This window comes from Panthera pardus, unplaced genomic scaffold, assembly GCF_024362965.1.
Source record: "Panthera pardus isolate Hobbes unplaced genomic scaffold, ASM2436296v1 HiC_scaffold_8, whole genome shotgun sequence".
NCBI lineage: Eukaryota > Metazoa > Chordata > Mammalia > Carnivora > Felidae > Panthera > Panthera pardus.
The window spans coordinates 26,752,567-26,770,102 of record NW_026527013.1 but is presented as its reverse complement, the minus strand read 5'-3'; the positions used below and the strand labels follow the sequence as shown (position 1 = coordinate 26,770,102).

The following is a 17,536-nucleotide window of genomic DNA, read 5'->3' as shown; positions in this document are numbered from 1 at the left end:
GGACTTCCTACTTTCTACTCTCAAAGGCTGAATAAGCTTAAATTACTGTTTTTTAGAAACGGCCCAAATTTGATAGGGGAGGTTTCTTCCTGCAGACTTTCCTAAAATTGAACTTAACTCGTAATTTTTCATGTTTCATTTATATCTCTTCTTTTTAAATTGAGCCCTTTTCAGATATGCATATTCATCTTTTTTTGCATTTACTGTCTCTCCCTTTTGACTCTATGCCATCTGATATAATGTAGGTTAAAATTTCAACTGTTTGCAACCAGTAAAGCATTAGATAAATTTAGATGGCTATTATAGTTATCCCTTTGAATACTGGATTTGAGGTAATGCAAGGATAGATTTGTCTGCACATGCAGTAGTTACCCTGAGTCAAGCCCAGAGTATGTCTTGTACTCATCTGCTACCATAATTTCTCAAAAATGTAGGGTTCTTGGATACGCTGAAATTCAACTTGTTAGGATTTGTGTTATTTTTATAAAATGATAGAAAAATTAATTGTGTCCATTTTCTTAAGATGCTGAAGGAAAGAGCTTGGTTTAAAAGAGTCTGTTTCAGCAAGAGTTGTAATTTAAAGTAAACACACTCCATTTTATGTGGAACCAAAGGGGAAAATATAGACCTTTTAAAAATGATACGGGTTTTGGAATTCCTTTTATTGCATATTGTAAAACTTAAATCTAAAATGTCCCCCATGCAAATATCAAGGAGTTTAAAGATGAACCGCTACAAAAATGCAGCTGAGTTCATCTTTAAAACATTCTAGTGGAAAAGAAAAAAAAAACTGCATATAATCTGTATTGTCACCTCTGATGTGCTTTTCAATAGTCATGTAGAAAAGTACCCCATGTTAATAGTGTTCTTTGAAAATAACTTTTTTAAAAAATCAAAAATAACATAGTGGAAAATATTTATTCCAATAAAGGCTGTTCTTCAGGAAATAACAGGAATGAAGATAAAGCGACAACACCCCTCAACAGTGTGTCCCAACAGAAAGCAGAGATGAACCCAAGCTCTCCAGCACCACAGTCTCCTGATCAAGCAGGTTGGCACCCCAGAATCGTTAATAATGAATAAAATCTAAGTATGTCGAACATTTCAAACCCAGTCATTTTGAAAAGTTGTGATTCAGTCGCTTGCTAAAAATCTATCATTTTTCATAAATCTCCTTTTAACCCCACTTGCATGTCAGACTTTGAGGGATGAAAGGGTATTTTTATGTTCAAGTTTCAATGCATCAGAAGGAAAGTTTGAAACTCCAAAGTTTTAACATGACATCATCACCATCCCCAAAGATTACCTATTGTTACAAGTCCCCCATCCTCTTTATAATGGAGATGGTTGGAGTCTAGCACATTGAGCCCATCAACATATCTTGCCTAGCAGGTGTGTGGTACTTTTACAAAGGCGAATTGTTCTGAGCAAGGGAAAAGGGAAAATAAATGAAAATTGTTTGTAGTTTGTCAGTCTTATTTATGCAATGTTGAAACCTTCATTAAAATGTTAGGCGCAATTAGTGTCTCTAGCATAAATCTGACTGTGTAGAAAAACTAATTAGATGTTTAGGTGATCATTCTTGCATTTATCTTGTTTGCTGCAATATTGTGATTACACAGTAATTTACATATTTTCCTAAGAAAACACACCAAATTATTCATTACAATTGATATGGAAATACTTTGAGGTAAAACTACAAATTCCAAAAAAGCATGTGGCGGTGAGATAATTAGAGTCCGTTTGGTGTAAAAACACTCCTTTGACTTTGACTTTTTGACAGTTAATAATATGTTTGGCAATAGGTCATGCACGTTGTTTAATTACATAATGAAGATTCCCAGTATCTTTTCCTCCAATTTTCTTTACGGATCCATGTATGTAATGCAACACATTAGGTTTTTTTTAAATCTTTTTCAACATTTACTTATTAATAAAGCATCTACAGAGTTTACAAAGCATGTGCTATGTTCTTAGCACCACGCGAAAGACTTTGCTGTCCCAAAGAGGACAGCCCAGTGAATCTGTTTATTTCACCTGCTCACGGCACACTGACCCAGGAGTCTCCACATCCCCTGTGAATGTGGTCTGATGACATAGATTCAGCCTGCTGTTGGCCATTTACCTACAGAAAATGTGAAAGCCTTGTCCCTTGTAGGAGTTCCCTAAGAAATGTACATTTGTTACTCTTTCTATAGGCAAGTTATGTTTTATAATGATAGTGCTAAGTTACACAACCAGTGAATACATTATGCTGAATACAATTTCATTTGTGCCATTAATGTTATTTTTATTAAAGGTCTTTTCTTTGTTGGTTTCCTGATGTAGGCTTTAGAGTTTCAAGTCAGCAAATCTTGGTTACTTTCCTTGTGAAGATAAATGTAGCCAGATTCCAGAGTCAGGATAAAATGACCATGTCCACATTTTGGTTCTGCTGAACGCAGATTTTTGTAAGATTTTCACCATTGACATAATGTAGGAGGGAAAAAAGTAAATTTTAAGGAAAATAGACTAAGTTGAGAAAATGTGACTTTTTCCTGCCATCATGTTAAAGAAAATAAGCATGCTTTTAATGATATTCATTGTAAATATTTGTTCCAATTTGCCTGGATCATAGCTATAAAAATCTACCTCAGTGTTACAAAAAAGATTAAACTATGTTATACACCTGAAACTAATGTGACATTGTACATCAACTCTACTTTTTAAAAGATTTTTTAAAGTTTTGATATAAATGTATCTCAGTGGTGTAGTATTCAGTATTTTTAACAAAAACAATGTTGTGCAAAAAGATTTTTGTATGAAAACATTCCCTCCTATAGTTAAACATAAAGAACTTTTTCACCAGCAGAAATCACCAGTCACATTAACAAGTATTTCTGTGGATTTACTATTACTTGAAAAGTCTATTCAGTTTAGTCTATGAATTGCCCCCGCTTCAGTCAGTGAAAGGGAAAAGAAAAGCCTGTTAACCTCTTCATGGTTTCCTCTCCTCCATGATTTATAATCTGAACAATGCCCAGGTATTTTATTTAAAGAAACTTGTTAAATGCCCTGCCCTCCTACAGGTAAAAGAAGATATTAGTTACTCAAACGCTTTTAAATTTGGAAGATTTCCTCCCCCCTGGAATATCAAATTGATGAGGCTGTGCTATAAAGAGCTTGCTGCAAGACAGGTGATAATTATTTCAGACTTATAAATTTCCCGGCCGGTACTTCAACTCAGATGGAGAGAAAGTGCAAATGAGTTGCCCATAGCTGTAGGCTCTGATCTATGGGGTTAAATGTTTAGCAGGTTACAGGATGTGGATAGATTGCATTCCTTGACTTCTGCATTATTTAATAAATCCCTGTTTCAACACAAGAAATTTTGAACTAACCACCTGCCTAATATAACACTTCTGGAACACTCCTCTAATTTTTGTCATCTTTTTCAAATGTCAGATGAGTGGATATTTCCTGAAAATGATCACATTTCCCATTCGGCGTCCAGCAGACAGTCTCTCCTTCTAGATGAGGACTCCCGCCACGCTTCACACCTGTGGCTAGAAGCCAGCAAGGAAAGTGAACGTGACCAACTGGCAGAGGAAACCCAGGCTGTTCCAAAGAACATTTTCACTTTTTCATCAAGACCGCGATCAGCACCTCATGGAAAAACTCAAACTCTGTCCCCAGAGGGGTGCCCATTTATTTTGGATCTAAAAGAGGATACCAGTGTGACAAGGAGAGACACTGAATCGGAGGATGATTTTTATGGCAGTGACAGCAGCGAAGAGGTAACACTGCTTGATAAGTGCAGTCGTTTTAAAACGCAGTTGTTGCATTAGCTCCAATGAGCGCTAAAACCAGTTGAAATGAAAGAGGAGAAATCAACTGCTATTTATAAAAATGCAGCAGATTGCAGTGTCAGTCAACAGTTGCCTCAGGTTGTTATGGTAACTCTAAATTGCTGCCTTTTTTATTAGCAGTCAGCCAATTTCATTTTTAATTATGGAAACCAGTTTTGGGGTTGTTTTTGTTTTTTCGCTTTAATTTTTGCCTCACAGAATGAGAAGTAACACGCAGTTTAGTTGTATGATGGCGAGACCAGTAAGACATTGAGAACACGTTGTTCTGGCTCTCTGGGGGAATTGTGCTGCAGTGGCCAAGCATTCTGAATTGACAGTTTTCTGGCTTCCTTACTCCCCTGCCATCTCTCCACCTTAGACCTATTAGGACTCATTATTTTCCATATGGTCCCAGAATTTCAAGAGTTGTGCCAATTAAAGTCTAGATAATGAATCATGGATTAGTGCTGGGACTTGCCTTACCCAGGGTTTTCTGTTTGCGGTTATTTAGAATACAAACATATCTTACAAATTGGTAAATTCACATAAAGTTTAAAAAAAAACAACTCGTTATAGACCAAATGGAAAGTAGTTCTGAAACATTTGCTTAAAACTTAATCCAGTAACTCTTTTTCCCCATATAAAATGAATTTATTTGTGAAGTTCCTTTAGTTTTGTGCTCTAATGATAGGCATTCATATTTTCTGTGAAAAATAATTATCTTAAAAGCAGATTACAGTCAAGTTACGGTTTAGAGAAATTATACAAATCATTTCTATATTAAAGTTATATAATAATTATTATATCTAATAAATTATATAATAAATATATTTATAAATATAAATATATTAGATTATATGTAATATAATGCTTATATAATAATAATTAGAAAAAAATTTTGTGTATGCTTACAAAAAAAATTTTTTTTCAAGTTATAACTCAAGGATCCCCATTCGGACAGTAGCATGCAGGTTAGGTTCAGAGCTCCTACCTTCAGAGCCAGTTGAGAATGTGATGAGAGTATTCAGGCAGTAACTATGGTGTTTTGCAACTTTTAATGAGTTTCCATAGCAAAGTGCATGGGGGAATCCTTTTTCTATAATATGTGCTTCTGAGTGTGGTGAAACTATTAGTCATACCAAACAAACCTACTATAAATCCCTTTTTGCATAAATACTATATTTGATGCCAGCGTATCAAATTGTGCTCAGGACGTCTTTGTCCCTTTCACCCTGAATAACGTTAAGGTATAAAAATTATAAAATAGAGATTTGCCGTCAGCATCTAGTATCTCCTCCATCCCAGCTGTCAATTCTTCTGCAGTCTTAATTGGCTAGTCTGATAAGTTAATTAATATCATTTCATTAACACGATAGCCCATCCTTTTCCCATGTGCACAGCACCATCTTTCTTACCTAAACCAAAAGAATTCCTGTAATGGTGGAAATTTCATGGCAGGTGGGAATTATTAGTTCCTTCCCTGGAAAACTTTGAGAGAAGTTTTATGGGAAACTGCCCTTTAAATATCACGACATGAGGAACTTACCTCTTCTGTCTGTATGAAGGAAAAGTCTTGACAAGAAGCAATAGAGCTTCATGGGAAAATGAATACTAGTTCTGAATATTTTAACTTGTTATCACTTTATGTGCTTTCTTTTGCTATTAGCTACTCCTTACATTTTTCATTGTTTATTATGCAGACATATGCTAATTACCAACTATACAAAATCGAAAATAAGTGTATCATGCATTACCCAAGCTCTGCGAGGCAAAGCTATCTGGTCACCCCTGTGCCATGACCATCAAAATGACCAGTAGCATACGGCTAGAGCCTATACTCGGACCATCTCATTGCTAACACTGGTCCTGGCCCACCTTTAGTGGGAGCCTGCTAACAGTGGCAGCCAGAGAGAAGGGCAGAAGCCTTGTCATATACAGGCTTTAGGGTTTGTTGTTAGAGGCAAGAACAAGACACAAACTAAAATAGAAAACATGACCAACAAAAATGTCGGGTTGTATTTAAATGAGTTCTAGAATTTGTGATGATCCCTTCTTTATCAAATTGTTTTGTTTGGGGCTTTTTTGGTCATTTCTTTTTCTGTAGGATTACTTCTCCCATTTATTAATTGTGTAAGTCAATGGGAAATTGGATTACATATTTCAAATGTTTATTTACATATAGTCTTCGAAGAAAAATCAGTTCGGTTAGTTTAGTCATCCTTACTATATTAGTTGAATTATTTGAGAACGTTATATCCTTAGAGTAACATAATTATACTTAAGGAAAACAATGTTATGTTATAAATAACGGTGGAAAAATGAGTATAATTACTTACTTACTATGCTTTAGGTTTGTAACTTGTAGTTAAAAGACTTTATTTGATGGTAGACCATTGAGTATTTTTAAAGGGAAATTAGGTATATTCAGTAGTATGTAAACTAAGCAAAATCAAATCGTGTTATTATGATAGCTAGAGGGAAAGTACACATACAATAGTAAAAGCTAATTAAAATAAGCTTTCAGTGATATATTGATTTTGTAATTTAAGTGCCTATTCATTAATTCACATCTGAGATCTTCATTAGTGTGAGAGCCTCAAAATTATAAGTTTTCTTTTTTTGCATATGCTCTTCTCTTTGCTGTACTATATATTTTATTCCCTAGGCAGCCATGTATACTAATATTTCTGATACTCAATTAATTTTGAGTTTGTACTTCTTATTTGAAAAGCACACTATGGAAATATATAGCTATAAAATCAAGACTACCATGTAAAGTGAATTATCCTTGAAAGCTCCTTTCACACTATTGCAGCATCTGAAAGGAAAAAAAGCCTGTTACTGTTATCATCTCTACATTGTATTTTATGCCATTATTCCCAACGTGGCTTTGAGTATACGCCTGGTTTACAACTTGAGATAGTTAGCTTTATATTAATATTTTATTACTCCCCTAACTTAATTTTTCATTTGGAAATACCATCATTTTTTTCCCCAAAACTCTGGCTGTGTATCACACACTAAAGTAGATACTTGCAAGGCCAGGTAATTTGTCCTGTATCACAATCCAAATTGGAACATTAAACCAAAAAATTATCCATAGTTGGATATGAATTATGTAGACTGACTACTTAGAGAATTCAAATTAGCGGAAGCTTCCAGATCTTCTCCCCATCTAACTCCATAGAGGGCTGCAGAGAACAAATTCACCAACAACGGCATAAAAGGACCCTTTTAGTCCTCCCTGTCAGCTTTCCCATTATTTTTGCTTTCAAGGTACTTTTTTGTTAACACTCAGCAGTTAAGCTGTTTCGTTCTATTTTTTTCCTGATAGTTTAGATTTCTGAGTTCGTCTACAAAACATTCACCCCTGTGCACTTAACTAATGAATTTGAATTACTTTCTCACACACACATACATACACAAAATAGAAAGAATATTTACTCCATTTGAGGCTGCTTATAATTCTGTGTAGCCTTTAAAAACTTTTAAATGTCAATGTATGTGTTGGGGAAAAAATGGAAGGCCTCTATTTTGAATATATGGCCTTGCATTTTTATTCCTGTATATTATGAATTACAACATAACATATTCTGTAAACCTACCAGGCAAATTTAATACTTAATTTGCATGAGAAATTTTTTAAGGCTGTTCACATCTATATGTCTTTACTATTATCTTTAGAATTTTTTTTTAACATTTATTCACCTTTGAGAGACTGAGAGACAGAGAGACAGAGCACAAGCAGGGGGTGGTGGGGGCCAGAGAGAGAGAGGGAGACACAGAATCCAAAGCAGGCTCCAAGCTCTGAGCTGTCAGCACAGAGCCCTATGCAGGGCTCAAACTCATGAACAGAGAAATCATGACCGGAGCTGAAGTCAGACGCTTACCTGACTGAGCCACCCAGGAGCCCCTATATGTCTTTATTATTATCTTTTGAAGCTCTCTTCTTCTCTGCAGAAGTCACAGGTCCCTTGGTTCTTGTGACTTGGTTCTTCATTTTTGTAGGCAAGTAAAAACATTATAAAACTCTCGTCTGCTTAGAATATCATTATGCCACTTTTGCTAAAAGATAAACATCTTGCAGGTAAATATTTGATTGTGGATAGAGTTTCCACAAGAAATCTTTAAATTGTTATCAGCTAAAAGAGCATGAAGTCTTAACTTATAGAAAAATATGTTTCTGTCTTAAACAAAGGAGTCTCATCATTTTCCCCAAATATTCACATGATGGTGTTTGCCCATCCCATAGAGTCCTTCTAACTTCTGCTATGATTTGTCTGTGAAGCATCATTGGCTATAGGTAAAGATATTTACAAAAATAATTTCCCCAACCCCTTTTAATATCAAGCATGTTGCAGATTAATTACCTGTTAGAAACACTTACATCTTCTTTTCGTTTTACTTCCTTATAAACTAGTTAGTAAAATGCATTATAAGTTACCACTATCAGTTATCTTTGCCACCCAGAGAGAACTGTATTACTTTAATAGTTTCCTGTAAAATTCAAGAGGTGGAAGTAAAAATACTTCTTGGGGATGGTTGTTAGTGAAGACCTTTAAGATACATTTGAGTGGTCAATCTTATTATCATCAAAGAAGATAATAATCTTTTTTTAAGATTTTATTTATTTTTATTTGAGAGAGAGAGAGAGAGCACGAGTGGGGATGAGGGGCAGAGGAGAGAAAGAGCGAGGGGGAGGGGACAGAGAGAAAGAGAGAGAGAGGATTGCAGGCAGGCTCCACACTCAGCATGGAGCCTAATGAGGGTCTCAATTCCACAGCCTTGGGATCACAACCTAAGCCGAAACCCAAGAGTGGGACACTCAACCAATTGAGCCACCCAGGTGCCCCTTAAGATTTTTTAAAATCTTTATTTATTTATTTATTTTGAGAGAGAGAGAGAGAGAGAGAGAGCAGCAGAGACAGAGGAGAGAGAGAATCCCAAGGAGGCTCCATGCTGTCAGAGCAAAGCCTGACATGGGGCTCCATCCCACGAACTGTGGGAACTTGACCTGCGCAGAAATCAAGAGTTGGACACTTAACTAACTGAGCCATTCAGGTGCCCCAAGATTTTAGTTTTAAGTAATCTCTGCATGCGTGTGGCTCGAACTCATGACCCTGAGACCAAGAGTCACATGCTCCTCCCACTGAGCCAGCCAGGTGCCCCAAGAAGAAATTATTTTCCTCACTCTGTTATGACTCATGTCTTTAACTGTATCTATGTAAATAATTGTGCTCTTTAGGTGACAATGGAAGTATATACCTATATCATCTCTATTGGCTGCTAGCGCTAATGTCCCAACTAAAAGATGCTGTCAGTTCATACATTTAGTCACTAAAACATTGGACAAAAGTAAAAACTCCTGCTGACTCCACCTCAATTACAAATTCAGAACTGCCATCAAAGGTGTGTTTGGAATATTGCAGACATGTTTTTTTATAGAACTTTTAAAAATGTTATAGAAGGTGTTTTTTCACGGTGGGCTGAATTAAAAAATCAATTGAAATATAAATAAATATGATTATCCACTTTCACAAAGGCTAAAACAGAGTTCCATCCTGACTCACTCAACATTAAAGTTTTGATACAAAGAGCCTGGGTCCCATCTGCTCCAAGTAGGTGGCCCTCAAGAGTCATTAAAATTATCTTTTTAAAATTACAGCTCAGCAAGAACAATCCATTCTGTGCGTCCAGAAATTATTGTCCAAATGCCCATCTGCATGTCCTTTTAAGAAACATAGTTCAGCAGAGGAAGTGCTGGTCCTTGGGGAAATCATTCTCATCTTCGGCGTACATATGCTGTGCTACAGTTAATCAGGCAAACTCTATTGATGTTCCCAGCACTGGGGCGTGATTGAATATTTAACAAACAAATGCCTCTGAGCCCAGAAGACAAACGGTTCAAGAGATTTGGGACTTTTAAAAAAAATATATTAAGTTAAATCAAAAGCATTTTGTATTTGTTCTTCTGAGAAACAGATGAACAGATGATTGGAATGTGAAAATGGCATGACAATTTCTTTACCACTCTGACAAATTATATTCAATTGCTGTACAGGTTTTCAGTAGCTGAGTGATAAACCAAAGGGGAAAGAGTGGTTGTTTTTCAATCAGGTCATAGTAAGCTAACTTCTAATGCATATAACAAATGCATATGTTATATAAGAAAAAATTAATCAAACAGCATGTCGAGCCCAAAGGTATTAACATTTACGAAATCAATAAATATCATCTATATGTATATCATCTATTTTAGTAAATCAAAGTGTTGCTAAAGAAAGGAATAGGGCTTTGCCAGTGTACCACTCCTAGAAAATACATTACTAGGTTTTATTCTCTATTTATTTCCTCCCTAAAAGAGAAGCCGACCCAATTTAAATCAAAGTATTATTCTCCTATATCTCTTCCCTTTCTCGTTTATCCTAATTCCCTTTCAGAATCTGGGGTAAACCAGAATTGGTTCTGGGGCAGCCAAAGTAAGCAAGCCTTTTTCACTCTGCCCAGATTCTCCAGTTATTTATCTATTCCATATATTTAAAATAGCATAGAAACAATACCGTGGAAATACAGTACAACCAGGAGAATGCTCACCAGGGAATACAGCTAAATCTGTCCTCCTCGGCCCATCTCCCAACCAGGGCATATCTTAGGAAAAATGTGAGATGAATGTCCATACACAGCTCATCAGTATTTCTGTGTATGTAATCACCACTCATGCCAAGCAAAAAGAAATAATTTTACACCTGAGTAAACTACTGGGGGGGAAGAAAAGGCTGTACTCTGACCCACCCACAGGTGCAAAAAATAGACTTCTTATAATAATTTTATTTTTAAAGTGTTTTTAAAATGATGTAGCAAACATCTAACTTTTGATGCATCCCTCTAAATTCTCATAATAGTACATCTGAAACTTTTGGAATGATATTTACTGCCTTCTACCTTATGAAATTATTACTTTTGTAGGTATCTATCTCTCTGCTTTATGCTTTTTTTGCCTTTAAGACTTTGTGCCTCCCGAGGTCAGTGCCCATGTTCTTACCTGTGTATCTTATATGGTGCCTAGAAAATGCCTTCCTCATAGAAGGAGCTTAATAAATATTTTATTGCAAAAGCTCCTAACTTCTGCCCATGTCATATACAAAATGGAATCCCAGAGTGATCCAAAGATTGTGGCCCAAAGATGCATAATTATACCTTCTGTGCTTAACCAACCTATTTTTAAGGCCAATCTGTTTTAAATAGATGGTACATGTTTTTATTATTGAAATATGATGGAAATGAATTAGTAGAGGGTCTTTTGTTCAAAGAAATCCCACTGCCAATTGTATATAACAATTATAGAAAATTAAACAAGAGTTGTTTTTTTTGTTTTTTTTAATTTTTTTAACATTTATTCATTTTTAAGAGACAGAGTGTGAGTGGGGGAGGGGCAGAAAGAGGGAGACACAGAATCCAAAGCAGGCTCCAGGCTCTAAGCTATCAGCACAGAGCCCAACAAGGGGCTCAAACCCACCAACTGTGAGATCATGACCTGAGCCAAAGTCAGACGCTCAACCGACTGAGCCACTCAGGTGCCCCTGTTGTTTGTTTTTTTTTTAAGTTAGAGAAGAGTTAGCACTATCTAGCAGCGAGACTGAATTAAAATCTGTTCCAGGGTCACCTGGGTGGCTCAGATGGTTGAGTGTGAGACTCTTGATTTTGGCTCAGGTCATGATCCCAGGGTTGGGATCCACACTTCTCTCTCTCTGTCCCTCTGCCCCTCCCCTGCTTAAGCTCTCTCTCTCTATATATATATATATATATAAATTAAAAACAAAAAAAAAAGATTAAAAAATACCAAATTTGGGGAATAACTAGATGTTTGGTTCTTTGTGGCTACAAATGGAAGAGTAGGGAATAGCTTACTGAAACTGAATGTAAGATACATATTCTAAGACATCACATAATGTCTTTAAAATGTACTCTGCTTTTATTGATTTTTTTTCTGTCCTCAGTTTATCATTTTAATATCCTTTTATTACATATTTACATGTTTAATATCTATTTATTGCATATTCACATATTTAAAGTTTACTTTTATTTATTTTGAGAGATAGATAGTGAGTGGGGAAGGGACAGAGAGAGAGGGAGACAGAATCCCAAGCAGGCTGCACAGCTCAGAGCCCGATGTGGTGAACCCACAAACCATGAGATCATGACCTGAACCAAAATCAAGAGTCAGAGGCTTAACCGACTGAGCCACCCAGGTGCCCCTACATAATTTAAATACTTAAATAAATAAGACAAATTGGAAAAATCTACCATGGCACGTATAAGCAATGATTGCACTAGTTTGTTTTTAAAAAAAATTATTTTAAGTTTATTCACTTTTGAGAGAGAGAGACAGAGCGTGAACAGGGATGGGGGGGAGAGTAGACACAGAATACAAAGCAGGCTCCAGGCTCTGAGCTGTCAGCACAGAGCCTGACTCGAGGCTCGAACCCATGAACAGTGAGATCATGACCTGAGCGTAAGTCGGACACTTAACCGACTGAACCACCCAGGTGCCCCTGCACTAGTTTGTTTTTAAATTTCTTATTTTATAGCAGAAAAATCTACCAAATGAAATAGCCCTGAATTTCTCATTTCCATTATTTATTTTCACAGCCATTGATTTTATGTTTGCAGTTCGTCCTTTCTCAGATTTAAAATTTTTAATTTTTGCTTTCCCAGGGATAACCCCAGAACTACATACTTGTAAATTTCATGTTGCTTTCCTTTTTAGCTTTCCAAATAATTGTATTTAATGATGCTCATGTCTTATGGAAAAAAAATAGCTATAATTGAAATTTTCATGTAAGAAAAATATTTCACAAAACATGTTTATTACCTGTTGCTCTTGAAGAATAAAACTTCTCTACAATAGTATAAGAAAAAGGTACTTTGATAGGCCAATTTGTTTTTAGAGTAACATTTCCCTGCCTAAATAAGCTAAATTAGTTCTAGCTCTTTCTCTTCCCATGGACTTAGCTTATTAGAAAGTCAAAGTATATAATTCTAAAGTAACTTCCTATGGATCCTCTTCTTTCACATGCTTTCTTGAAACGCCTATAATTTTGGTGACTACTTCCTATATGCCTTATCAAGACCAGATACCATCTAGCAGGGTATCTTAGCAAACGATTTATACCTATTTGCATTGCATTGCTGTTTTTAGTTACTTATATTTTTATTGCAGAATAAAATAGGATAGCTATACTTTTGCTTTTGTTCAGAGAATAAGTGAACTTATTAAAAACTGTTCTCACTAGCTTCTTCACCATAAATTTTGGCTCAAAATAGTTTCACTTTGTTCCCCTACGTAGGGTAACTACAGTATCCAGGGTTCCTTGGGCCCAACAACTAGCCCTTCAGGGTTAACTCAGTTAACAGTAGAGAGCACGCGGGGGACGGCTACAAGGCGGACAGATACAGGACCTCTAAAAAGTGTCTACGCAGAAGCAAGAGCATCAGAAAGCCAGAATTCCTTGGCGAAGCAGATAGATAGAAAAGACTTTCAAACGAGTTTGGTGCCTACACCATGCCGTTCTCCCCCCAGAAGAAGTGAATCCTCTCAGAAAACTCCAGATGCTGTTATCAAAGCAAAGGACCTACCACCCCATCAAGTACCAACTTCAATAAACAAAACGTCCCTAAAGGAAATCTCGGGAGAAAAGCTGAGACCGATTCCTGAAGTAGCTGTAAGTGGTTTCGCTCTGGTCTGCAGAGGCCGGCAGCACATCCTGCTGTGTTTCTGTTCTGTTCCATTTTGCACACATTTTCAGCAGTACCTATTTTTCATCATTTGGGTGATCAGTAATGTATTTGCCTTCGTATTCGGATGTGTTGTAGCTCAGTAGCAGCAGCTGTTAAAAGAGTATATTGCACATCCCAGTGATAATAGAATGCCTCTTGTTTTTAATGAGAAAGATAATTATCATCATAGTTATTTTTTTATTTCCCAGTTACTTCTCATAATTTTAGTTATCACTGCCTGCAAATTACAAACGAAGATCTTATTTTTTGAGCCAAAGGCTTGCCAGTAAAATTGACAGATTTTCGATAACAATCTACATTAGGAGCCATAAAAACATCATTATTCTATTCACTTTCTGGTCTCTTTGCAGCAGTTCCCCCAAATAATAAATGGCATGAGTGAAGGTTAACCATAGAGTAGTGTCATTGAAGAAATCCCTAGGCTAGTTTGGTGGCTATATTCATGTCCATCAGATTGATTTTCTTCCTTCCTATGTTAGTACTTTTCTTCCTTCAACCCCCCCAGAGCTGCACTTAGAAACCAGAGAACAAATGAAGCTCTGCAGAACAAATGAACTTATATTCCATCTTTTTAAGGTTATTTCTTTATTTTGAGAGACATAGAGCACACAAGCAGGGGAGAGGCAGAGAAAATCCCAAGCAGGCTCTGCACAGCCAGGCAGAACCCGATGTGCGGCTTGAACCCTTGGACCGTAAGATCATGACCTGAACTGAAGTCAAGAGCCAGATGCTTAACCCACCGAGCCACCCAAGCACCCCAGTATTTCACTTTTTTTAAACATTAAAGGTTTACTCTATTTGTCATATCCTAAGTATTCTGTATGTGTTATACTGTAAAGCTTTGGCTCAATTATGTTCTAAGCAATTTAGGGTGGACTATTCACTCACACAAGGAACACACACGTACATCATCATTAACAAAATAGAAACAGCTAATATTTCTTAGCATTGACCATGCCAGCCCCTTTTTCCTGAAGTATTTAATCCTCACAATGACCAGAGAGGTGAAGACCTTCATCCTCGTTTTCCAGATGAAGAAACCGAAGTTCAGAATGGTTATGCACTGTGTTCAAGGGCAGCAGCTAGTTAGTTGACGAGTTAGAACTTGAAGCTGAGTCCAGAAATGCTGCCTGTGTCCACCACTCTGGGCCACATAAATACATGCTGACTCTTCTCTAAATGGTGGCCACTCCTCAAGAAAGATCCAGATAAAACCGGAATGTGCATTCCTCTTATTTCCCACATTTGATGCATGTGTGCATGCATGCACACAAGAAAGTAGTAAATCACCTAACATAATGAAAATGGATTTGTTGTATGGTGGTTTAGGATAAAAGTTGTCAGGATTATTTTTGCATGTTTCTCATTTTTTTTTTTTTTTTGAAAATAGTTCCAAAACAAATGTTCTACTAACTGTAATTTTTTTTCTTTGGTGTGCTAACAAGTGGAATACAGCTAATAAACTAACCTGACAGATTTATTCTACAATGGTGCTCCACTTGGCTGGGCTGCCAAAAACCAGAGCCAAAGCAAGTCTTGAAGAAGTCTTCCAGTCCATTTTCCCCTAATCTTTTTGCCACCACCCTTCTACTAGGTAAAATCTGTCATCGTAATATAGCCAAAAGATTGTTTATTTTTTATCTTTCCATCTTTCTGTGGAAATAAAACCAGAGCACAAAAAGCACCTTGGGAACTGGAGGCACAAATGGACTTTAAGTAGCTGGCCACTCACCCAAGTCCACTGTCTGAAAAATAGCGCTCTAAGATAATACCAGGGAATAATGAAAGGTTGGAGAGAGAGTAAGGCACTTTCCTTACCCATCCTGCTAATTTAAGAGGCTTTTAGGAAAAACCAGTATGCAGACACCATTTCGGTTGTCTCAAGAGACCCTTCTCACAGCTGCTCACTGCCAATTACAAAGCACAAACCTGACACATGTCCCTTCTGCATGGGAGCCCTCTGTACAGCATTCCATTTTTTATTATTCCATTTTACAGCTAAGGAGACTGACAGAGTACTCCCTTCAAGAGGATCAAAGAGGGAAGGAGCTTCATCTTTTGTTGAGGGGATCAAGGCACAAAGGCACTGCTTACCATTTGTGCAGAGAGGTTTGACCTCCGTGTCAAAATTCAGGTTAATAAAATGTGATCTCTACAACCCACATGATCACTGCAATCTGCGGCTCGCATTTGTGAATGTGGTAACCTCAATTTAATAGGGTGTAAAATTATTGAAGGCATAGGCACCTTGCCCCATTTCAGGGTGAATTTACGATGGGAGTGGAGTGTTCTTCCAATGTTCTTCCTTTAAAAAGGAAATTCATGGTCATAGTGAAAGGGTGCTAATACCCGACGTTCTCTCCACTTAATAGCTGCAGCTAAGAATCTGTGAAAACAAGTTTCCTCAAGAGTGCTGTGTGTTGCTAACTCTGCGAAAGGATTTTTTTCCCCAGGTCCCAGAAAACCATGGTGGTGACTTTTGTTTTAATAATTCACTAATATTTACTTCACACAATACAAAATTCAGCTTTTTTAGTGCATTCACAGAGTTATGCAACCATGACCACTAATCCTAGATCACTATTATCACCCCAAAAGAAACTCTGTTCCCATTAATAGTCATTCCCCATTGCCTGCTTCCCCCAAACTCCCAGAAACCATTAATTTATTTCCTGTCTCTATGGATTTGCCTGTTCTGGACATTTCCTATAAAGGAAATCAGACACAGTGTGCCCTTTTGTGTCTGACTTCTTTGATTTAGCATGATGTTCTCAAGTTCTTTCTATGTTGTAGCTTTCCATTCTTTTTATGCCTGAATAATAATCCATTATGTGGGTGTGCCATATTTGCTTATTCATCTATCAGTTGATAGTTGGTTGTTTCCACTCTTTGGCTATAATGAAAGATGCTGCTATGAACATTCATATGCACATTTTTGTGTGGACATATGTTTTCAGTCCTCCTGGGTGTATACCTAGGAGTGGAATTGCCAGGTCATATGGAACTTTACATTTAACTTTTGAGAAACTGCCAAACTGTTTCCCTAAGCAGCTGCACCGTATTACATTCCCACCAGCAAAGCGAGGTTGGGGGATTTCTCCACATCTCAGTCAACACTCGTCTGCCTTTTTCATTTCAGCCATCCTAGTGTGTAAAGTGGCATCTCCTTGTGGTTTGGGTTTGCTTTTCCCTAATGACTAAAGCTGTTGAGCATCTTTTTGTACACGTATCAGCCCATTTGTATATCTCCTTTGGAAAAACACCTATTCAGACCTTTGGCCTATTTTTTCATTGAATTATTTGTCTTTGTAGTATCCAGGTCTAAGAGTTTGGATACAGTTTCTTAGATACATGATACGCAAGTATACTCTCCCATTCTGTAACTTGTCTTTTCATTTCTTTGGCTATCTTTTGAAGCAATAGAAGTTTTTTCATTTTGGTGAAGTCTAGTTTATTTATTTCTTCTGTTGCTTATGCTTTTGTGTCATATCTAAGAATGGTTGCCTGATCCGAGGTCACAGAGTTTATTCCTATGTTTTCTTCTAAGAATTTTATAGTTTAACTCTTTTTAAAATTTTTTTTTCTTTTATGTTTTATTTCTTTTTGAGAGACAGAGAGAGACAGAGCATGAGCAGAGGAGGGGCAGAGAGAAAGAAACACACAGAATCCAAAGCAGGCTCCAGGCTCTGAGCTGTCAGTACAGAGGCCAGAGTGGGGCTCGAACTCCCGAACTGCAAGATCATGACCTGAGCTAAAGTTGACGCTTAACAGACTGAGCCATTCAGGCACCCCAGAATTTTATAGTTTAACTCTTAAATTTTGTGCTATGATCCAGTTCTGGCTGATTTCTGTCTACAGTGGGAATAGAGGTTCAACTACATTTTTTTTTTTTTCAACGTTTTTTATTTATT

At 36.8% G+C, this 17,536-nt stretch overlaps 1 protein-coding gene across 12 annotated transcripts in view; it reads left to right on the top strand.

The window, feature by feature from the left end:
- Positions 1-17,536, top strand: part of CFAP20DC (CFAP20 domain containing) — a 238,250-nt gene that overhangs the window by 146,810 nt on the left and 73,904 nt on the right. For 8 of the 12 annotated variants that reach the window (XM_053896821.1, XM_053896819.1, XM_053896825.1 and 5 more), the window contains 3 exons: positions 932-1,051; positions 3,445-3,776; positions 13,175-13,549. In XM_053896821.1, coding sequence (XP_053752796.1) covers positions 932-1,051; positions 3,445-3,776; positions 13,175-13,549 — 827 coding nt within the window. The remainder of the gene's footprint in view (positions 1-931; positions 1,052-3,444; positions 3,777-13,174; positions 13,550-17,536) is intronic. The other 4 variants (XM_053896827.1, XM_053896829.1, XM_053896820.1 and 1 more) reach the window with 3 other exon arrangements.